At 37.2% G+C, this 20,312-nt stretch overlaps 1 protein-coding gene across 1 annotated transcript in view; it reads left to right on the forward strand.

The window, feature by feature from the left end:
* The window catches only part of Lgr4 (leucine rich repeat containing G protein-coupled receptor 4), a 93,447-nt gene extending 73,809 nt beyond the window's left edge, over nt 1–19,638 (forward strand). The window contains exons 5-18 of the mRNA XM_034494916.2: nt 2,061–2,276; nt 3,072–3,143; nt 4,667–4,735; nt 5,587–5,658; nt 5,840–5,911; nt 6,233–6,301; nt 7,744–7,815; nt 8,714–8,779; nt 9,860–9,931; nt 12,001–12,072; nt 12,634–12,759; nt 13,495–13,610; nt 13,978–14,061; nt 16,671–19,638. Coding sequence (XP_034350807.1) covers nt 2,061–2,276; nt 3,072–3,143; nt 4,667–4,735; nt 5,587–5,658; nt 5,840–5,911; nt 6,233–6,301; nt 7,744–7,815; nt 8,714–8,779; nt 9,860–9,931; nt 12,001–12,072; nt 12,634–12,759; nt 13,495–13,610; nt 13,978–14,061; nt 16,671–17,947 — 2,455 coding nt within the window. The 3' untranslated portion in view covers nt 17,948–19,638. The remainder of the gene's footprint in view (nt 1–2,060; nt 2,277–3,071; nt 3,144–4,666; nt 4,736–5,586; nt 5,659–5,839; nt 5,912–6,232; nt 6,302–7,743; nt 7,816–8,713; nt 8,780–9,859; nt 9,932–12,000; nt 12,073–12,633; nt 12,760–13,494; nt 13,611–13,977; nt 14,062–16,670) is intronic.
* The last annotated feature ends 674 nt before the right edge of the window (nt 19,639–20,312 follow it).

The following is a 20,312-nucleotide window of genomic DNA, read 5'->3' on the forward strand; positions in this document are numbered from 1 at the left end:
ACTTAGAAGTGCCTTTGGCATTATTAGATATACATACAAATTATCATCAATGATAAAAATAAGCAACTTAAACTTTTAAACTGTCTTGCCACTGAGAAACTGGGGGAGAATTTTACTCTGTAATCAAAATACAATCCAAGTTTTTTTCTTGGCCTACGGGGCCTGTGTAATGCCAGCCCTGTTTAGAGTCACAGGTGTGCGTCCCTGGACCCCTCCACACCTTGTCTCCCCACGCTCTCATTGCTATGCCCTTCTGGGAACTATGTGGTCTTACTAAATTTGTTTCTGTTGTCCTTGACATTTGTCTAAAACACCTCCTGCTCAACTGCTGCTTCTGCTGGCCCTTGCTAATTAATTCATTAGGCTCCAGATTAAATATTCTGGTTTGAAAGGTGCTTTTCTTGACCAGGAACATTTCAGATAGCTCCTGCTGCCTCCATGCCTATCAGTTTTACCGCTATCCCCACTGTTTACTTCACTGCACTGTTTGAGCACTTTGTTTTGCTTTATAATTTATTAGTCTGTGCATCTCCAACCCACAGAATGCCTCATACCATTTCACCCTTTGTGTCTTCCAAGATGGCCAGTTTGAATGTGGAATGAATTGCAGCTAGTCAAATCATCTACAAGTGAAATTCAGTTACACTGAGTAGTTAATCTATTTGATTACTTTTAATGTCTCTTACCATGAATGGGTTCCCGGAGGTTGTGACTCCTTTCTGTGTTTGAACACTTTCTTATCTGTTCATCAAAGCAGATCTGCTAAACAGCTCCCCGTCCAGTCTACTGTCAGTCTATTATGTTGAAACTACTAGTCGCTCTGCATGAGTCAGTTCTAGAAAGCCAAGGAGCATGAATCAGAGATGTTTATAAGGCTAGTGGAGCGGTAAGGCAGCTACTCGGTTTCCTAAGATCTCTTTCCTGTGTTGTTGCTCTCAGAAGAAAATGTCCATTAGATGGACACAAAGATCCAGAATCACGAGCCCTTGCTAATCTGCCCCAAGAAGGAAAACTCAGTGGGCTGGGAGTGGGAGCCCAGCAGTTCCCTGGAGTTGGAAGTTACAGGAATGGCTGAAGTTGGTGCAGAATTTAAAAAAAAAAAAAAAAAAAAAAAACCTCTCTAAAACTCAGAAGTTTTTGAACTTTAAAGTTGTCAGGTGCCAATTCTTAAAGAAAACAAAAAGTCATTCTGGGTTTTTATCAGTTTTTTCTCTTCCCTCGTTTTCACAGAGAGGCCCAAGACTATGAGACAGGAATGCATGGATAACCATCAGCAAGAGATTATGAGGAACGATGGGATTTCCTGGCTCATATAGTTTCTCATCCCGATAACACCAGGCTGTCTTTGTATTGAAAAGCGATTATACAATTATACTTGGTTGTGGCAACAGAAAGAAATAGTTAGGATTTAGTGTCCAGGCTTTCAGACAGATACTTAAACATAAATAATCCTGTTAATAATGTGCCCCCTAATTGCTGAATTTTCTGAAAAAGATGAAACTTTGAAGGCACAATAGCATTGATTGGAGGAGTTAATCCTCCCATGAATACTCTGAATAAACTTTCTAGCTGATCTGCTAAGGTAGCTGCGAATCTACCTAAATGGGTTTGTTGCTATTTAAAAAACTGTAAATATACTCTTATGTTTCCTTTTGTTATCAAATCAGAGTAGCAGTTAAATTCAGTGTCAAATACCACCTATATTGTAACACTGGATACTGTAATACTGAGTGCACACAGTAAGTGCTGAGCCCATTTTCTGTATCTTGGGTAGGTGTATGTTCTGAAACATAAATTTCCAACTTGAGCTTTGTTTTCTTTTAAGTGTGTCTTTCTGCAATGAAGTTAGCCAGGAAGGAACTATAATGTCTGGCCTTGGAAGAATTTTAGATTTGTTGTTGTTGTTCAGGATTCTATTACAGTTAAGTAAGGATAGGCCTCCCTCCATTGGTCCAGCTAGTTTTATGGCTCCCTTCTGTTTGGAAGCTCTGGAGTTGTGTTCTTTGGTTTGACTCCATCCAGTAGAACTCTTACTCACTGTGGATGTTTGTGTTTCTCAGACGCTTAGATGCCAACCATATTACCTCAGTCCCAGAGGACAGTTTTGAAGGGCTTGTTCAGTTACGGCATCTGTGGCTGGATGACAACAGCTTGACGGAAGTGCCCGTGCGTCCCCTCAGCAACCTGCCAACCCTGCAGGCACTGACCTTGGCTCTCAACAACATCTCAACCATCCCAGACTTTGCGTTCACCAACCTTTCAAGCCTAGTGGTTCTGTATGTGGTTAACCCTTTTATTCCTGTATATTTGTGTTAATTTGGGGGCAAAATGGGTTTCGTGTGACAAATTACTATAAAAGTGGCCCCAATGGTCCTGCTTTTGGACAATTAGTATTTGGGGGAGGTACCTTTGATAAGATCAAACATCCTGATTTCTTGAATAATATCTAGTAGTAAATGTTGAGTTTTTAAAAAAACAAGTAGCCACCCTTTTAAAATAATTGGGTCATTTATATAACTTTTGTTTTTGTCCCAACAATGAGTATGTTTATTCAATATTAAAAGAAGGGAAACCGTTTTGAAATGCTCAGAGAAATAAGATGTTTCATATTTCTCCATGAATGTTTTGTATTTTTCCAACTTTTTCTATTCAAAATGCTTTTGATTTTCTATGCCTTTCATTTTCCAAAACTTCATGAGACATAGTGCAGTCTTGTTTTCTTTAGATCCATGTCCATCCTAAGTGATGTAAGCTCCATAAATCTGCCTTCTCACTTCAGAGAACGCAGCCAATGCTAGGCTTCATATGAAGGGGGAGCTGCTCTACAGTTTTATTTCATATGAACCAGAGTCAAGTAATCTTCAATGTGTCACCATTTTCTGCATTGGATTTCCCCTAATGTTAGTGTTCTATGTTCAGCGAGTCTGTACCCGCCAGCTTTCTGTAGTCGAGTGTGGAAATACTTGGCTCTAACATTGCTTTCAGCCACATCAGTTTAGACACATTAAGCAGCTATAGCATTTTTATTTGGTAGATATGAATGTCATTTTTGTGCTTTTTCCCCCCCATAGGCATCTTCATAACAATAAAATTAAAAGCCTCAGTCAACACTGTTTTGATGGACTAGATAACCTGGAAACCTTGTAAGTACATTTATATTTTATATAATCACATTGTGATTAGGACAGTGCAATCTTAAACATAGTGAAGATAAAGGAAAGACATTAAGTATAGCTCATTATTAGTTTACTTTAACAACTCAGTTTTTACTATCTAATAACCCACTCATGAAAAACAATTTCAATTTATGATTCAAACTGATACATAAGTGTGAACTTTAAGCCCTTTCTTTCCCCACATATGTATTAAAGCAGCTCCACCTGCAAAGATTTATACTTTCCCCAAAGTGTTAATTGTGTTAAATTTGGGAACTTTGACATTTCTAAAAACCAGTTCTTTTGGCGATAATTTCCTGCTTATTGTTGGGTTTTCTCCATGAGTTCAGGAGCCTAGCTACTTGTTTAAATCGGGTGGAACAGCATGTCTGCTTTCATATGCTGAAATCTAACACCTTAATGTTTTAAAAATTTACATGATGTTGTGTTTCCACTGGCTGAAAAACAACTTCTGGCTCTTTGACTGGACATGATGCTTACCACTATGATACAGCAAATGGATTAGGAGAATTCTCCTTTGGATGGTTGAGACCTAATTGAAAATATTTAGGATCTGTAGTATTTTGATAAACAGAATTTTCTAGCTAAATGTGAACTATTAAGAAGATTTCAGGTTTTATAGAATCTTAATCTACCTGTCAAAACAATAAACACAAGTGGATATTTGAAAGTTAAAATTGGAGGAAAACAGTTCTAAACTCAGGTTTCCTGCTAGGTATAAATTTTATGAGGCAGTAAATAAATCTAGTTGGTGTAAACAATCCAAATGATATTCAAATTAAGTTTCTTCTTCTTCCCAGTTACTTTAGGTTTTATTTGTCACTTTCCCTTCTGTGAAGAAAAGGAAAACGCTGGATTTCAAAGGAGCTGGGCTTTTGATTTCCTTTCTCTCGTTCTAAAATCAGCCATTATAACCATATGCCATCGAGTTTTTTATGTTAAGAGAAACTAAACTGTAGACACTCTTGGAACTAGCCCTGCTTTGTTAGGGACTACTATGACTGAACCTCTCCCTAATGAATATAACGTTGTTGTCAATAACTCATGAGTTCGATGAAGACAACACTGGTCCTTCTCATTTCAACATCTTATACCAGAATTGCAGGGAGCTGCTTCCTACTTCCTGGGAAGGCTCTGTTTCATACTAGCCACCGAACATGGATATTTAAAAATTCTACTTGATAGTAAATTTTCCAAGAAATTATACAAGATTCATGTGTTTAATCCTTCAGTGGCATATGATCTGATATGATCTGAGAGTTCTACAAGCTTGTAAATATATTAATCTAAAAACATAAAGAGTAACTTTTCCTATGTAATGTTCTCTAAAAATCTGTAAATAAGGATTTTGAGTGACAATATAGTTGGGAGAAAGATATTGCCAACTATAGGTTGTGATATTTAAACATGTACTTAGACCAGGATTTCTTATGAATTTTGATTTCTAGTATTCATTGTGCTTAGTTTCTCCCATTTTTTTTCCCCCCTAGGGACTTGAATTATAATAACTTGGATGAATTTCCTCAGGCTATTAAAGCCCTTCCCAGCCTTAAAGAGCTGTGAGTATTGTTTTTTCTCTTTATGCTCTACATCTTGGAACTCACCGTTAAATACTCTAGTAATTAGATCTTGGAGCGTCTTCTTCTCATCACATATACCTATAATACACACACACACACACACACACACACACACAGTCAGTCCACAAATCATACTGTTTTAACCAGCACAAATGGTTAAAAGCATAGATTATTGAACAGGGTCAGATGCTACTGCAAATAAAAGGCATGAAGTACAGCCTTCTGGAGGAGCTTGCAGTCTTAGCTTCACTAGAAGGGCATAACATGAATATAGGCAGATAACTGTTTTCATATAGATATCAGGTATGAATAAATAAGACAAATCATCTCACAAAAAGATCTCCCAGAAGCCTGGGACCTTTGGGAGTTACATCACCAAAAGAAAGGAATGTGACCCGACCTAAAGTGTGGGAAATTTAAATATGTGAAGGGGATGAGGGAACCTCTGGAACCTGGGTTTGTCTGGAGTGAAGCTATGAATGTATATATTGGCACAACAGAGATTGTGTCATGAGTTGAAAGCTCATTGTAGAGGTAAAATACAGGCGTCTATGATAGAGATTTGAAGCTTATTTCAACATAGATTTTCATGTTATCTTTGATGATGAAGCTATGGGGGACAAATAATATACCAGGCTAAGAAGTGGGTTTAAGAAGAATGAAGTAAAATCCTGTACAAGATGACATGGAATTCAAAATTCAGATTTCTCAGTTTTAGTGATTTTTTTTTAATGTTATCATTAGCAGTTCTGTTTTATGTAATGCTGAATAACAGTGGACATTCTTCTGGTTTTAACTTGTTTCAAAGTGTTTTCCTCCTATTTTTCTAGGGGATTTCACAGTAATTCTATTTCTGTTATCCCTGATGGAGCATTTGGTGGAAATCCGCTGTTAAGAACTATGTATGTATTTTTTAAAGTTTCTTTGAATATATAATCACATGCAGTTATGTCTACAAATGCCAGACATCTGCATCAAAAGTTAAAAAAAAAAGCCTCTGGATTTTTAATGTATGAACACTGGGAACATGGATTTAATCTTGTAAGCATATGAAAGCATTGCCTTTTTTGGATATTTTCACAGCCATTTGTATGATAATCCTCTATCTTTTGTGGGGAACTCAGCATTTCACAACCTGTCTGATCTGCATTCCTTGTAAGTATTATGCAAGTTCAAAAATATACCTCAATGTTTATGCAGCTTGTTAAATCAAAAACATGAATTAATATCATTGTAGCTTTAAGAAAACAAGTATCCTTTCCCTGCTGTTTATGTGACATTTCAAAGGATAACTCTTAACAATTTACAGTAATTCTTGTTTATGTGAATACTTGACCAAAACATCACATTTTCAAGAACCTTAAAAAGATGAAACCAGTAATATTTGGTTATAATGTTATAATTTAAGGTTAAAAATGAAAATATCATATAAGAAAAAGTTTGTTTTAAATTAATTTCTTCTCCCCAATTTCTTAGAGTCATTCGTGGTGCAAGCCTGGTGCAGTGGTTCCCCAATCTGACCGGAACTGTCCATCTGGAGAGTCTGTATGTGTGATACTTTAACAAAGGGTCATGTAAAGACAATATTGCAGTCCAGTGTGCTAGCTGAGTGCCAGTGCTTTTTAGCAATGGATTTATGGCCATTTTTAAAAATCCTTTTGTAACTATCAGACGTGGAGATGAGTGTATTAGGCTTGAGGTCATTTAGCTCAGGCAGAGTGCAACTTCCAACATAGACAGGTCTGAAAAGGTTACTGAGAATAGAAGATAATAACTAAATGGCTAGTTAGAAGCAGAACTTCAGATATTCAAAAGCAGGACCAAAGGATCTATATAATCAAAAAGCCTTCATGGAGGGGATACAATATTTCCAAACTGTATAATGTCAAGTTTCTCAGGATTGAGAGTTTCACTTAGAAAGGCAAGATTTAATAAGACTAGTAATACCAAAAATATATCAAGGTGGCATAGAGATGATAAGAATCCCATGTTTATAACAGAATGGGGATGTGGGCTGAAGATATTTGGGAAATTATTTGAGACAAGATTTTAAAATGATCAACTCTTTAACCCCTGCACATTTGGCTATAGGAAAGATTCCTAGTGAGTGGTCTATGGGATCTGAGATCTTATTTCAGCCCTTTAGATAGCCAGCTTGGGTCTGGAGTAGGCCAGGGCCATTGTCTTCATGGCTTAATATGATGTGCTTAATATGGTGTGCTATGTATATGTTAAGATTTTCATGTATGCTAAGAAGAAAAGAAGTTGGTAAGAACTGAGAAAAGAGTTTCAATTAAAGTAGTTTGTGCAGGTTGAGAGTATTGGACCAGTTAGTGTAAGGAGATTACAGTAAAGAGATTAAGATGCAGAACTGAGGTCATGGTCAAAGCCAGGGACTACACATACCAACCCCTTGTGCTCAAGGCATTCAGCCCATTTTTGAGTTCCTCTGGGATAGAGGGCAGGATCAGATCCTTTTCTGCTTTTTGAAATCTTGAAATATTTCACCCTTGATCTGCATGGCAGAAAAAAGGAGAGAAAGTGTCAGATACTAGCCACATTAGAAGAAATAACTAGAACTGGTGATTGACTCCAAATGGGAAAAGAAGCAGGGAGAATAGGAATGTTTCTTAATGCTGAACTGGCTCAGAAAGAAAAGTAGAAACAATTTGCATTAGGCTTCTGGGGTGGTTTTAAATGTGTTGTTTTCGAGAAAAGTTGACAAGTTATAGGAAATCAAGCCGTTCCTGGACATTGCTACCACCTTATGCCACAGCTCTTTTTCATTACTGTGAAGATGAAGTTTTGAGAGTTAGTTCCCTCCCGTGTGCCTACCTTTAGTTGGTAGATAGGCAGGGGTGGGGAATGCACAGGCACGTGTGCACTAATGTGCAGCCAGTCATTCACTTACGGTATATGAGAGGAATGTTTTGTTTACTATCCCAACTTGAACTGTCTCTTAAATGAACAATTTTTTTTCCCCACAGAACCTTGACAGGGACAAAAATAAGCAGCATACCTGACGATCTGTGCCAAAACCAAAAGATGCTGAGGACTCTGTAAGTTGGGTTATTCTCTCCTTTCTTTTGTGCACTTTATGTTCTTATGTTCTGAATGAACTATGTTCATAAGGTGGTTTGAGGTTTGGTTATTTGTTTCTTTCATGTAAATAAGATTACTACTTTAAGGGATAGGGAGTATCTGAATTTGGCTTTAGGATTGTGTTAATCATTTTGTTACTTGATTTGGTGCAGAATATACCAAGAGACTAGTTAGTTGTTAATCTGGTTTCCACTTGGGCATCATCCCCTCTGCCCCAACCTTTTTTTGTGTGTCATTCATAAGTAAGCAGATCCTGAAGCTTTGCTTTCCTGAATCAACTATGAACTACTTGCAACTTTCTAAAATTTGTAAGCTGATTTAGAAGTTAAAAGTGACCTCTCACCAGAACAATTAGATACTGATGTGTTAAGTACTTAAAGGAGTTAGTAACAAAATAAATGACAGATTGACTGAGTAATTACATATTACAATAGATTTTCTAACATAAACATGATAACTGTGATTGAGGGAAAAGCCCAGTGACATACATAAGCATTTTAATTAAACAACAACATAATATATTACATAAAATGTATTGGAAAAAGTAAGTTTTCTAAAAATCTGTAACTTTACTAATCAACACAGATTTCATGTACATCTTATTATAGTTTATATATGTTGCAGAACTTAATGTATTTTAGCATATTAAAAATGGTCTACACTCAACACTGTGTACTTTAACTTCATATATCTCAGTTCTGTTCTGGAGTTCTACAGCATTACGGAAACTAAAACTTGCTTTTCTTGCTTAGCTGATCTCTTTGGAAGACCTTAGTGCTGCTTTCAGTGCTTCTAGGCACAGCACTTTTAATATAGTATTTGAATAATGAGATTATGTTGTTCTGTTGTTTTTAGGGACTTATCTTATAACAATATAAGAGACCTTCCGAGTTTTAATGGTTGTCGTGCATTGGAAGAAATGTAAGTTGGCCTTTGACTTACTCTGTATTTTCAGTGGTGTGTTGTTGGTGTTAGTTCACTGATCATTTCCAATAATGATTGCAAGAAATCAGAAGTTCATATAGTCAAATGTTCCTGTAAATAAAATGTCCTGTATCTGATGTGTTAGTGCAGTGAGCAGTTCTTTCATGATTTGTAACAATGTGAAGTTTTTCTATTATCTGCAAAATGTGCCTTGAAATGAATTTAATTCAATCTTTATGTTTTTGTTATGGAACTGTTTTAATGTGGTTTTAGATTTTTTTCCTGGTTCATTAGCTCTGTAATGTCAATAGAGGATATGTTCTTAGACACAGAACTAATTCTGCTGTCTCTAACAATTTTTGCTGTTTACAAGGAATATTATTAGGCTTCTGTCTATTAGACATTCTATCATATGCTGTAAGGGAGGGTAGTTATATCAGAAAACAGAAAAATGTATTCTGGCTATTGAAAGAAATAGATATGAGTATACTAGAATTTCATACGACAGAGAGCCAGGGCAGCTCAAGAGGAACCTGGTCCAGATATGAGAGGGGATATTAATACTTTTCTATTTTCTCTTCTCCTCTATTTTTTCACTTTCTCTTTCTCTTTTCTACTCCCCCTTTCCCTTCTTCTCCCCTCTCCTCCTGTCCTCTCTACTGCCTCCTCCTCCCCTCCACCTTATCCTCTCCCCGCCTCCTTTCCTCCTCTTCCTCCTATGCTTTCCCTCTCCTCCCTATGCTACATTTTATGCCTGGTTTTAAAGCTTCCCTCACTATGTCATTTTTCTTCTGTCACTTCTGAGTAAGACTGGTGGGAATTTACATACGGTACCAGTTAAACTCCCAGTATAACTTCAGACAGAATATCAGCTAGTTTAACCTTTTAATTTTATAGATATATTACAGTTTTTACTTATAACAAGATCTATGTTACATATAAAAATGTAAAATTAGAAAAAACCCAGAATATTATTTTTCAAAATATAATTTTTCCTTCTTTTTCTCCAAAAAAGTATTTATTAATTTCTCTCTAACCTCCCTCTATTCTCCCATCTTTTTTTTTTTTTTTTTTAAGTTCACTGCAGCGTAATCAGATCTACCTAATAAAGGAAAATACTTTTCAAGGCCTAACATCCCTAAGGATTCTGTAAGTTTGTTTATGACTGTTAAAGACAAAAGATTTTTCAAGCTCTAAATTTACATATCATGATTATCTTAGGTTTCTTCTTGCTATGATAAAATACCCTGACAAAAGCAACTTAAGGGAAAATGGGTTGGTTTGGCTCACAGTTCCAGGTTATGGTTACTGCAGGAATGTCAGAGTGTCAGGGTCTGAAAGAGGCTGGTTGCATTCCTTCCACAATCCAAGGCAGACAGACGTTAATGAATGCCAAAAGGCTAGCCTTCTCCACTTGATACAGTCCAGGATCCTCTAATTAGGAAATGGTGCCATCCACAATGGATGGGTCTTTACACCTCAATCACTCTAACCAAGGGAATCCCCTGTGAATACACCCACAAGCTGACCTGGTCTAAACAATCCCTCATTGAGACTCCCTTCTGAAGTGATTCCATATTGTGTCAAGTTGATAAAACTGTCACAATTTTCATGTTACTAACAACACTTTAAAAATGATTGACATTTTATAAACATCGTTTAGCCTTTACCTTGTGATACTTCATAAAGAATCTACTTTTGGTACGTCATAGCTCGTTGATATTGGTCCTCAGCCAATGACATGATTATCATTTCAAAGAAAAAACTTAGTTGATTTCAAGTTACAGCGAGGTTTGGTGCTTCATTAGAACAAGGGTAGGCTGACCCAAGCCCATATGCTGACTGCAGCCTGCCTCCAATAGTTATGAACATTGTGGCAACACAGCCAGGCCTCATGTTGAAATGTTGATTTAAGCAGTGTTTCTCATGCTGTGGTACAGTTGATCAGTAGCAGAAGAAGCCATGTGATCCAGAAGGTGAAAAGATCTACTCTTTGGCTTTCTACAAAGGAAAGTTTGCTGGCCCTGCTCTGGAGCACCTGTTTTGTCAAATATACTTCATTTGAAGCAGGTGTATGCGTTTAAAACACTAATGTTTGAATGCACATTTGTTGTGCCTGGTAGTCTACTAAGCCTGGGAATGTGGAAATGACTAAGTACAGAAAATATAATACACACTTTTTTTTGTTTTTGTTTTTGTTTTTGTTTTTTTTTTCCGAGACAGGGTTTCTCTGTGTAGCCCTGACTGTCCTGGAACTCACACTGTAGACCAGGCTGGCCTCTAACTCAGAGATCCACCTGCCTCTGCCTCCCAAGTGCTGGGATTAAAGGCGTGCGCCACCACTGCCCAGCTAATACACACAATTTTTAAGTGTAAAAAAATGTTTGAAAAATTGACACAGGAGAAATTACATTGACTGGGTCTGCTTTTCTAGTGGGTCTTTTTAAGAAATAAAACAGGCTGGAGTTTTGGCTTCATGTATCTGTCATAAGGCTCCAAGTTCATTCTTCAGGGGAGGGGCCAGTTCCTGTCTACCATCAGTTTAGAGCACTGATAAATGACAACTAAAAGCTGGTCATTTCTTGAGTTTGTGTTATTAATTTACCCATCTTTTAATTAACATTAAGGACCAATTTAAATCTGACACTGTTTCTCTGGTTTGTGATGCTATGGTATCAGAATTTGTCAAGGTGTGTTCTGTAAAGTAGGGCTAGCCCTAGCATTGATAGGAGTTTTATTTCCTGCTGTGGGGAAGATAGTGGAGGCCCTTTGGAATACTCTTGTTTGCTTATTGATTATTTGTCTTCTCTTGGGGCCTTACAACTAAACTTTGAAAAGGCAAACAATATGAAGCCGCACCCCAACCTCTTTTTGTTTTAAAAACTTGTCAGGACAGGTTTTTTCCTGCCTTGGTTAATAGTTTCAAAGGCAATATCATATTGTAGCTATTTTGGAACTGGTACCAGAAGATAAAGTTGAGAAAATTCACAACTGGTTTGAAAGAGATGCCAGCTATGATTACTGCTACAGGGAACAGATTCTAAGAAAACTGTTGTAAAAGACAGGCAGTGACTGTAAACATTTGAAAAACGTTGTTGGACAAGATGGAAGGTCTTGGTTAAGGGATATTGTATTACTTCCTGGGATTGTAAGTTGTAGTCTGACTGGAGTTTTGAGTGTTTTGTGAAATAATTAACATGTTGTTTTTGTGATTGTAGAGATCTGAGCAGAAACCTGATCCATGAAATTCACAGTGGAGCTTTTGCGAAGCTTGGGACAATTACTAACCTGTAAGTAAATGGATGGCAGTGGGCAGTAGCCCCGAGAAGCAGTAAACAGTCTACAAAACCTGTAGTCAGCTCAAAATATTTATTTAGTTCTTTCCTTGGATAAATGCTAGGCTATGATGATATAATAATAGCTTCTCAGTTGTCAAGACCTGTGCTAGATCTATCTTTTTAACACACCTAAGCTTCATTTTACTTATCTAAAATATACCTAATATTTTCTAATATTATACACATATAAGATAAAATTATATAATCATAAATATCTAATATTTATGATGCTAATACAGATTTTCCTTTTTATATCTTATATTTATTCAGTGTGTGTGTGTGTATGTGTGTATGCATGCACATTTTGCATGTGCCACAGTGTGTATGTGGAGGTTAAAAGACATCTTTGGGAGTGGGTTCTCTATTTCTACTGTGTGGTTTCTGGGGATTGAACACAGATTTTCAGGTTTCAAAGTGCCTTTTACCAGCTGAGTCATCTTGGCATCCTGATAAAGATATTTGCATGTGATTTGTATCTTAGAGAGTTTACTTGGAATGTCTTTCACATTTTAGGGATGTGAGTTTCAATGAATTAACTTCATTTCCTACGGAAGGCCTGAATGGGCTCAATCAACTAAAACTTGTGGGTAACTCCAAGCTGAAAGTCGCCTTGGCAGCCAGAGACTTTGCTAATCTCAGGTGTGTTTTTGTCTACTCTTCCTTTCTGTTACTCTTCCTTTCTGGTAGGCTCCAACCTATTATTTTCTTCCCATGTGGTTTCCAGATTTTTCTTGCAGGTTGTAAGTTAGGAGTATTTTCTATCTCTATCCTTACAAATTAGATCAAAATAGAACATGAGCACTATCCCATAGATGTCAAGGGCATGGATTAAGCTCTGGACATTCTCAGAAAGATGTTTGTCAGAATTTTTTTTTAATGGACTTGTCATTAGCAGCAGATACTGGAAATGTCCTAAGTGTGAACTGACAGGAAGTTGGCACAGTGCCATCACATGTCCAAGAGACTGCTGATTTGTAGGGGTTCATCAAATGCAGCAGATAAAGTGCTTGAGCATATTCTTGTACAAACAGAGCAAAGCAAAGCTGACGGGTGATGTAGAGTTACAGATGACCTTAGGTATTGATTTTAAATAAACTATCCATTTCCTATGATACTATGTTTGGTTCAGACATGTATAAAAGGATCACTGAGATATTTCCTTTAAATTGATACATGGTTATGCAATTTTAACATGTCTTGATTTGCATTAGTTATTAAGAAACAACTCATAAAAGGGGGAAATGTCAGCTGTGTTCATGAGGTTTATCAGAACTCTGAGGGAACTGGTGGCGAGGATACACAGGGGACTTCTGCAGAACCAAGTCCTGTCTGCAGATCTGGTATTCAGTGTGTGTTTTACAATTCTTTCCCCAGGTCTCTATCTGTACCATATGCTTATCAGTGTTGTGCATTTTGGGGGTGTGACTCTTACGCAAATTTAAATACAGAAGATAACAGCCCCCAAGACTACAGTGTGACAAAAGAGAAAGGTAAGTGTGTCTATTCTAGTAGAGAACTACCTAAGGCATCAATCAACCTGTCTGGGTTATAATCAGTTGGAAAGGGCTCAGTACAAATCTGTAAGGAAATTAGCATTTACTGTGTTACCTGCATGAAAAAAAACAATATTTCATACATTCTTTGACAATTTCATACATGTATAAAATTTATCTTGTTCATATGCCCTCCCCATTACCCCTGGCCCCTTCCCCCAATACTTTTTACCATGTTTAATGTTATCAAGCCTCAAATAAGCTAATCTTGCACTAGTAACATAGAAGACATCATGTAGGGGAATTAGTTCTTCCTTTTGAACTGTGTACCATTTAAATTCAATGTGCTTTATTTTATATTTAGGTGCTACAGATGCAGCAAATGTCACCAGCACTGCTGAAAATGAAGAACATAGCCAAATAATTATCCACTGTACACCTTCAACAGGTAGTGCCCAACCTACTTGGCTGTACTTTCACACCTTAAGTAACATTGGGTAAATAGACCTAAAATGTCCTGGGATGGGTGTGGTTTCTACAGTAGGGGAGGGATTATTAGGTGACTCAAAAGAGCCATTTTTTAAACTTAGCCTACTGTTCTTGTAAAAGCCAGTTCTGTACATCACTGTGGAGTTCAGCAGGGATGTGCTCATGTGGGTGTGTGCAACCTATATGTATGTGCAGGCCAGAGGTCAATGTCAGGTGTCTTTAATTTGCTCTCCTCACATTTTTTGAGTCAGGGTCTCTTACTAAACCTGGGATGCATTGATTTGGCTAGACCATCTGGCCAGTGGACCAGCTATCTACCCCCATTTCCTCCAGTGCTGGAGACCATGGCTTTATGTCAGGCTTTTATGAGGTTGTTGGTGACCCAAGCTCTGGTCCACAGTCCTGTGCAGCAGGCGCTCTACCAGCTGGGCTATCTCCCTAGCTCCTAAATGTTTGCCTTTAAAAAAAAAAAATCTTATTCATTCTGAGAAAGTTATTAAATTGATGTCACGTATTTGGTTGTGATTATAATGGCATATTCTTCCTAATCTACCAAAAAGATGGATTTCTCCCCAGCTGAGGTACAGAAACACATACTGATGGATAAGCTAAGACAGAAGCAGTCTGGTGTAGAATCCATCCTTCTGTAGAATGAAATGTCTTCTGCAGGAAGCTATAGGCTTCCAAAGACAGTCTAATTGTTAGGAAAGTGGCTCCACCCATATGAGAAACAATTCCCAAAGGATGTTGTTCTTGCCAGAAGACTTTTCTTCAGCTTTGTATTGTTTCTGTGTGTGTGTGTGTGTGTGTGTGTGTATGTGTATGTGTGTGTGTGTGTGTGTGTTTGTGTGTTAGGGTGGGGGATACTGTTTGTTTTCTTTGAGATAGGCTTTCACTTTTCACTATATATCTTTGGTTTGCCTGGAACTCTCTATGTAGACCAGACTGGCCTCCAACTCAGAAATCATCTGCCTCTGCCTCCAGAGTGCAGGATTAAAGATGTATGTTATCTTCCCAGCTCTGCCCTTTTAAAAAGGCCTGAGTTCTGGCTCAGAACTAAAGGTAATAAAGTGCTTTCTTGTAGAACTTCCCAAGGGTAGTACAAAACAATTTCAAAAGTTTATGCCATGTGGAAATCAAAAACTGTAGAGTTGACTTATATGATTTAAGATGGAACTGGTGAAATGTCTCAAGGGGGTAAGGGCACTTATTGCCAAGCCTGATGTCCTGAGTTCTGTCTCCAGAACATACATGGTGGAAGGAGAGATTCAAGTCTGACATTTGACCTCTGACCTCCATACATGCATGCATACCCTCTAACGGCAAAATAAATAAATAAATAAATAAAACTTACAAAAATTAGATACTTTATTGAATATATAAATTTTTATGACTGCTAAGGAAAATAAAATATGCCTTTAATCAGCTACAATACATACTTTTTCTTCTGCTTCATAGCCAAATTTTTTATTTAAAATTTTTAACAAAATACTCATTGTGATATAACTAGCATGTGAAAATTAATAAGATAAATAGTTTAGCCAGAAAAAATGGCTTATACCTTTAATTCCAGCTTTAGGGAAGCAGAAGCAGGGTGGAGGGTGAGCTCTGTGAGTTCAAGTCTAGCTTGATCTACGCAGCAAATTCCAGGACAGCCCCGGCATAGGAAGAGCCTGTCTTAGAAAGAAAGAAAGAAAGAAAGAAAGAAAGAAAGAAAGAAAGAAAGAAAGAAAGAAAGAAAGATTGATTTCAGTTCATTGAACACTGAAATACAGTTTTGTTTTGACATATATGTATGTATATATATGTATATATATACTGTTTTTATACCAAACTTAGTTATAAATAGTTAATATCTGTGTGGTTTACATATACAGCTATATTAACTTAGAAAGTAATCTGTCACATCATTTAAAGATTTTCAAATATCAGTTTCTTTGAAGACCAGGTTAACTGTACCTATCTTAACCTGCCTCCTCAGGTTGCTTTTGAAAAATGGATACAAATGTGTTTATAAAATATGTGTACTAGCAAAAGAGGGGAGTTAGTATTTACTGAAGTTTAACAATATACGTGGTAGCTGCTTAAATAGATTAAACATGTAATTCTTTGTAAGCTGTACATCTCTATGAAATAGGCATTATTTAGCCACAAAGGATAGGATGGAATGTGTCTGTAGAGGTCTAAGCGGAAGAATGGTAAGATACAAGACATCTGATTGCAGATTGTAGCATTTGGACGCACTACCTTTTATACTTTTATATACCAATATAGTGTGTGTGTGTGTGTGTGTGTGTGTGTGTGTGTGTGTGTGTGTGTACACGAGCTGTGCTCTGTATATTAATTTTACATAAAGTGAAATTTTATTTCAGTTACCTCCAAATATTTAATTTCAAAACTTTAGGGCAGTTTATTTTTTTTAAATAAACTAGTCTGTGACCAAAATATCTTAGAAGTAGTAATCTTTCAATCTGCAGGCTTATTCTAGATTTAATTGCTAAGCCAGACCATAAGATCCACAGTGTTCTCTAAATGTGTTTCATTGTACCCTTTCTTTTTAATTTCTAGGTGCTTTTAAGCCCTGTGAATATTTACTGGGAAGCTGGATGATTCGCCTTACAGTGTGGTTCATTTTCCTGGTCGCCTTGTTTTTCAACCTGCTTGTCATTTTAACAGTGTTTGCATCTAGTTCATCATTGCCTGCCTCCAAACTCTTCATAGGCTTGATTTCTGTGTCTAACTTACTTATGGGCATCTATACTGGCATCCTTACTTTTCTTGATGCTGTGTCCTGGGGCCGATTTGCCGAATTTGGCATTTGGTGGGAAACTGGCAGTGGCTGCAAGGTAGCTGGGTCTCTGGCAGTCTTCTCCTCAGAGAGTGCCGTCTTCCTATTAACACTGGCAGCTGTGGAAAGAAGTGTGTTTGCCAAGGATATAATGAAAAACGGGAAAAGCAGTCACCTCAGACAGTTCCAGGTGGCTGCCCTCCTAGCTTTGCTGGGTGCTGCAGTAGCAGGCTGCTTCCCCCTTTTTCATGGAGAGCAATATTCTGCATCACCCTTGTGCTTGCCGTTTCCTACAGGAGAAACACCGTCGTTAGGATTCACTGTGACCTTAGTGCTGTTAAACTCACTAGCATTTTTATTAATGGCCATTATCTACACTAAACTGTACTGCAACTTAGAGAAAGAAGACCTGTCAGAAAACTCACAGTCTAGCATGATTAAGCATGTTGCTTGGCTCATCTTCACAAACTGCATCTTCTTCTGCCCTGTTGCATTTTTCTCATTTGCACCACTGATCACGGCAATCTCTATCAGCCCCGAGATAATGAAGTCTGTTACACTGATATTCTTCCCATTGCCTGCTTGCCTGAATCCAGTCCTGTACGTTTTCTTCAACCCAAAGTTTAAAGAAGACTGGAAGCTACTGAAGCGGCGTGTTACCAGGAAACATGGATCTGTTTCAGTTTCCATCAGCAGCCAAAGTGGTTGTGGGGAACAGGATTTCTACTATGACTGTGGCATGTATTCCCACCTGCAGGGTAACCTGACTGTCTGTGACTGCTGTGAGTCATTTCTTTTGACAAAACCAGTATCATGCAAACACTTAATAAAATCACACAGTTGTCCTGTACTGACAGTGGCCTCTTGCCAGAGGCCAGAGGCCTACTGGTCTGACTGTGGCACACAGTCGGCCCATTCTGACTATGCAGATGAAGAAGATTCCTTTGTCTCAGACAGCTCTGACCAGGTACAGGCCTGTGGACGAGCCTGCTTCTACCAGAGTCGAGGATTCCCTCTGGTGCGCTATGCTTATAATCTACCAAGAGTCAGAGACTGAACTCGTGTCTGTAACTGTTTTCCCCATCAACCAAATCATAGTGCTCAACAGTGAGCTGTCTGTCTTTTGACCTTTCATCTGGGAAGGACTTGTGTAATCACTTCCTGGTGTCATGGAGACGAGGAGGAAGGTAGCAGTTTATTTCTCAAATCAGACATCTGTGAAGAATGGGTGCCTAAATTATAAATTGTTGAAAAAAATTGTGATGCCCCAGCAATGTGTGATATATTTGAAATAAATGCAACTTTAAAAATGACTTGATGTATGGCATAGCAATATAAAATTAGGGTTTTTTTTCTGATCCATCAGGTGCAAAGTTCAAACTATTTCTGAATTAAGCACAAAATAAAGGACAGCTGTTAATATATTTTAAGTGAAAATGTGAATTTATAAAACTAAAGAAATGTCTTGCTAATTTTACCTAATGATTCATCATTAATCTCAGGATGATTTACTTCAGGGCCAAAAAGGGACTGTTTCCCAGCTAGAGCTATGAAGAGTTCAAACATGCATTACGTTCATGTGTTCTCTATGTCCATAAATCGAAGGTTTTGTTCAAATCATTTATAAATCTAAAACCTGAAGATGTTTTGAGGACAATATTAACAGCTGTTAGATTTGTTTTTTAATAGCAGAACATTTGTTTTTGTTCATTATGCATTGCTCTGATGAACTCACAGTGACACCCCAACCCCCTCAGTGTTTTACACAGTACTAGGACAAAGCAAAAGGCTAATTGCTATATGGGTTTAGTGGAGATGACTGAAGTAGTGAGTAACACTGAGCTTTTAAAAGTGTCCAAGGGGTTTGAGGGTTCTAAGTAATGTCCCCACCAACTGGCACGCCCTAATGTTGCTCTGACATTTCCAAATTTGTTGAAGTTATCTATGATTCTGATTATACAGGAAGCAAACTCAAGTCATCTTTTGTAATTGTAAGGAAGTGATAGTAATCATGACACAAGCACTTAAGTGTATTCTTAGTGAACTGTTGTATGAGAACTTCCATACTTTTTTGCATACTGTAATTTAAAAAACAAAACCATCCAGTAGCTCAGATGCTATGTGCTTTGGTTAAACAAGACACATATTAGGAGTGGGGGAGTCATAGCTTGTTCTATGTCTTTAAATTTTTTTAATTTACTTGATTCTTACTATCGACTTTTGATGTGTTTCTATAAGAGGACTTAACACTGTTAAGTCAGTAGCAAACCCACTGCCATCTTAGTTATACTGGTTAAACAAAAACTTAAGGTAGATTGCAGTTTGATTAAACTGTATATACTGTGCATATGATGAATTTTATGTAAATTATTTTTAGAACATGAGTTGGGAAATGTGGCTTCTGTTCATTTTGTTTAATTAAAGCTACCTCCTAAACTATAGTGGCTGCCAGTAGCAGAATGTTTAATTGTGGTTTATATACATGTTTTTGTTTTTGATTTTTTTTTCCCATGCATTGTAAATAGTTTTGGTTGTACATTGTCAGTGGAATAAAAACAGAATCTTTGTATATCAAAATCATGTAGTTTGTATAAAATGTGGAAGGGATTTATTTACTGTGTGCTGTAATTTTGTAAGGTCATCTATTTACAATATAAATATACTGTTTGTATATTTACATATCTGATAAATATTAAATCATAACTTGGTAAGAAAATCCCAATTAAAGGCTTTCTTTCTAAAGTTCAAGTTATTGAAAGCTGTTCATTTTTTTTTCTTTAAGATATAGAATAGACCAGGCATAGTGGCTCATTCCTTTAATCCCAGCAGTTGGGAGGTATAGACAGGTGGATCTCTGAGTTCAAAGCCAGCCTAGTCTACATAGTAAGTTTCAGGGCAGCCAGAGCTTTATAGAGAGATTGTGTCTCAAGAAAACCTAACAAAACAAAACAAAAACCCAAATAAAGCAACAATAGAATACTAGGTACATAAAGTATGTGGTAAACTGTGCTGGACATTTGCTATTAAATATAGCATTGTACATGATTTAAACAATTATGCATTTGTATAAAGCAATCTAGTATTTCTTAATTTATAACTAGGTATATTACTGGATGTACTTAGTATTGCACAGTCAAATTAAAATTTTTTTTTCTTATAAAGGAAAACATTTAATTTGGGGCTGGCTTACAGTTTCAGAAGCTCAGTCCATCATCATCATGGCCAGAAGCATGGGAGCATCTAGGCCAACATGGTGCTGGAGAAGGAGCTGAGAGTTCTTCATCTTGACCTCCTAATAGTGCCACTCTCTATGGACAAGCATTCAAAACACTAGGCTACTGGGGCCATTGTTTTTTAAGCCACCACATTCCACTCCCTAGCTCCTATTGTAGCCGTATCATAATGCAAAACACATTTGTCCA

Source organism: Arvicanthis niloticus, chromosome 2 (assembly GCF_011762505.2).
Source record: "Arvicanthis niloticus isolate mArvNil1 chromosome 2, mArvNil1.pat.X, whole genome shotgun sequence".
Taxonomy (NCBI): Eukaryota; Metazoa; Chordata; class Mammalia; order Rodentia; family Muridae; genus Arvicanthis; species Arvicanthis niloticus.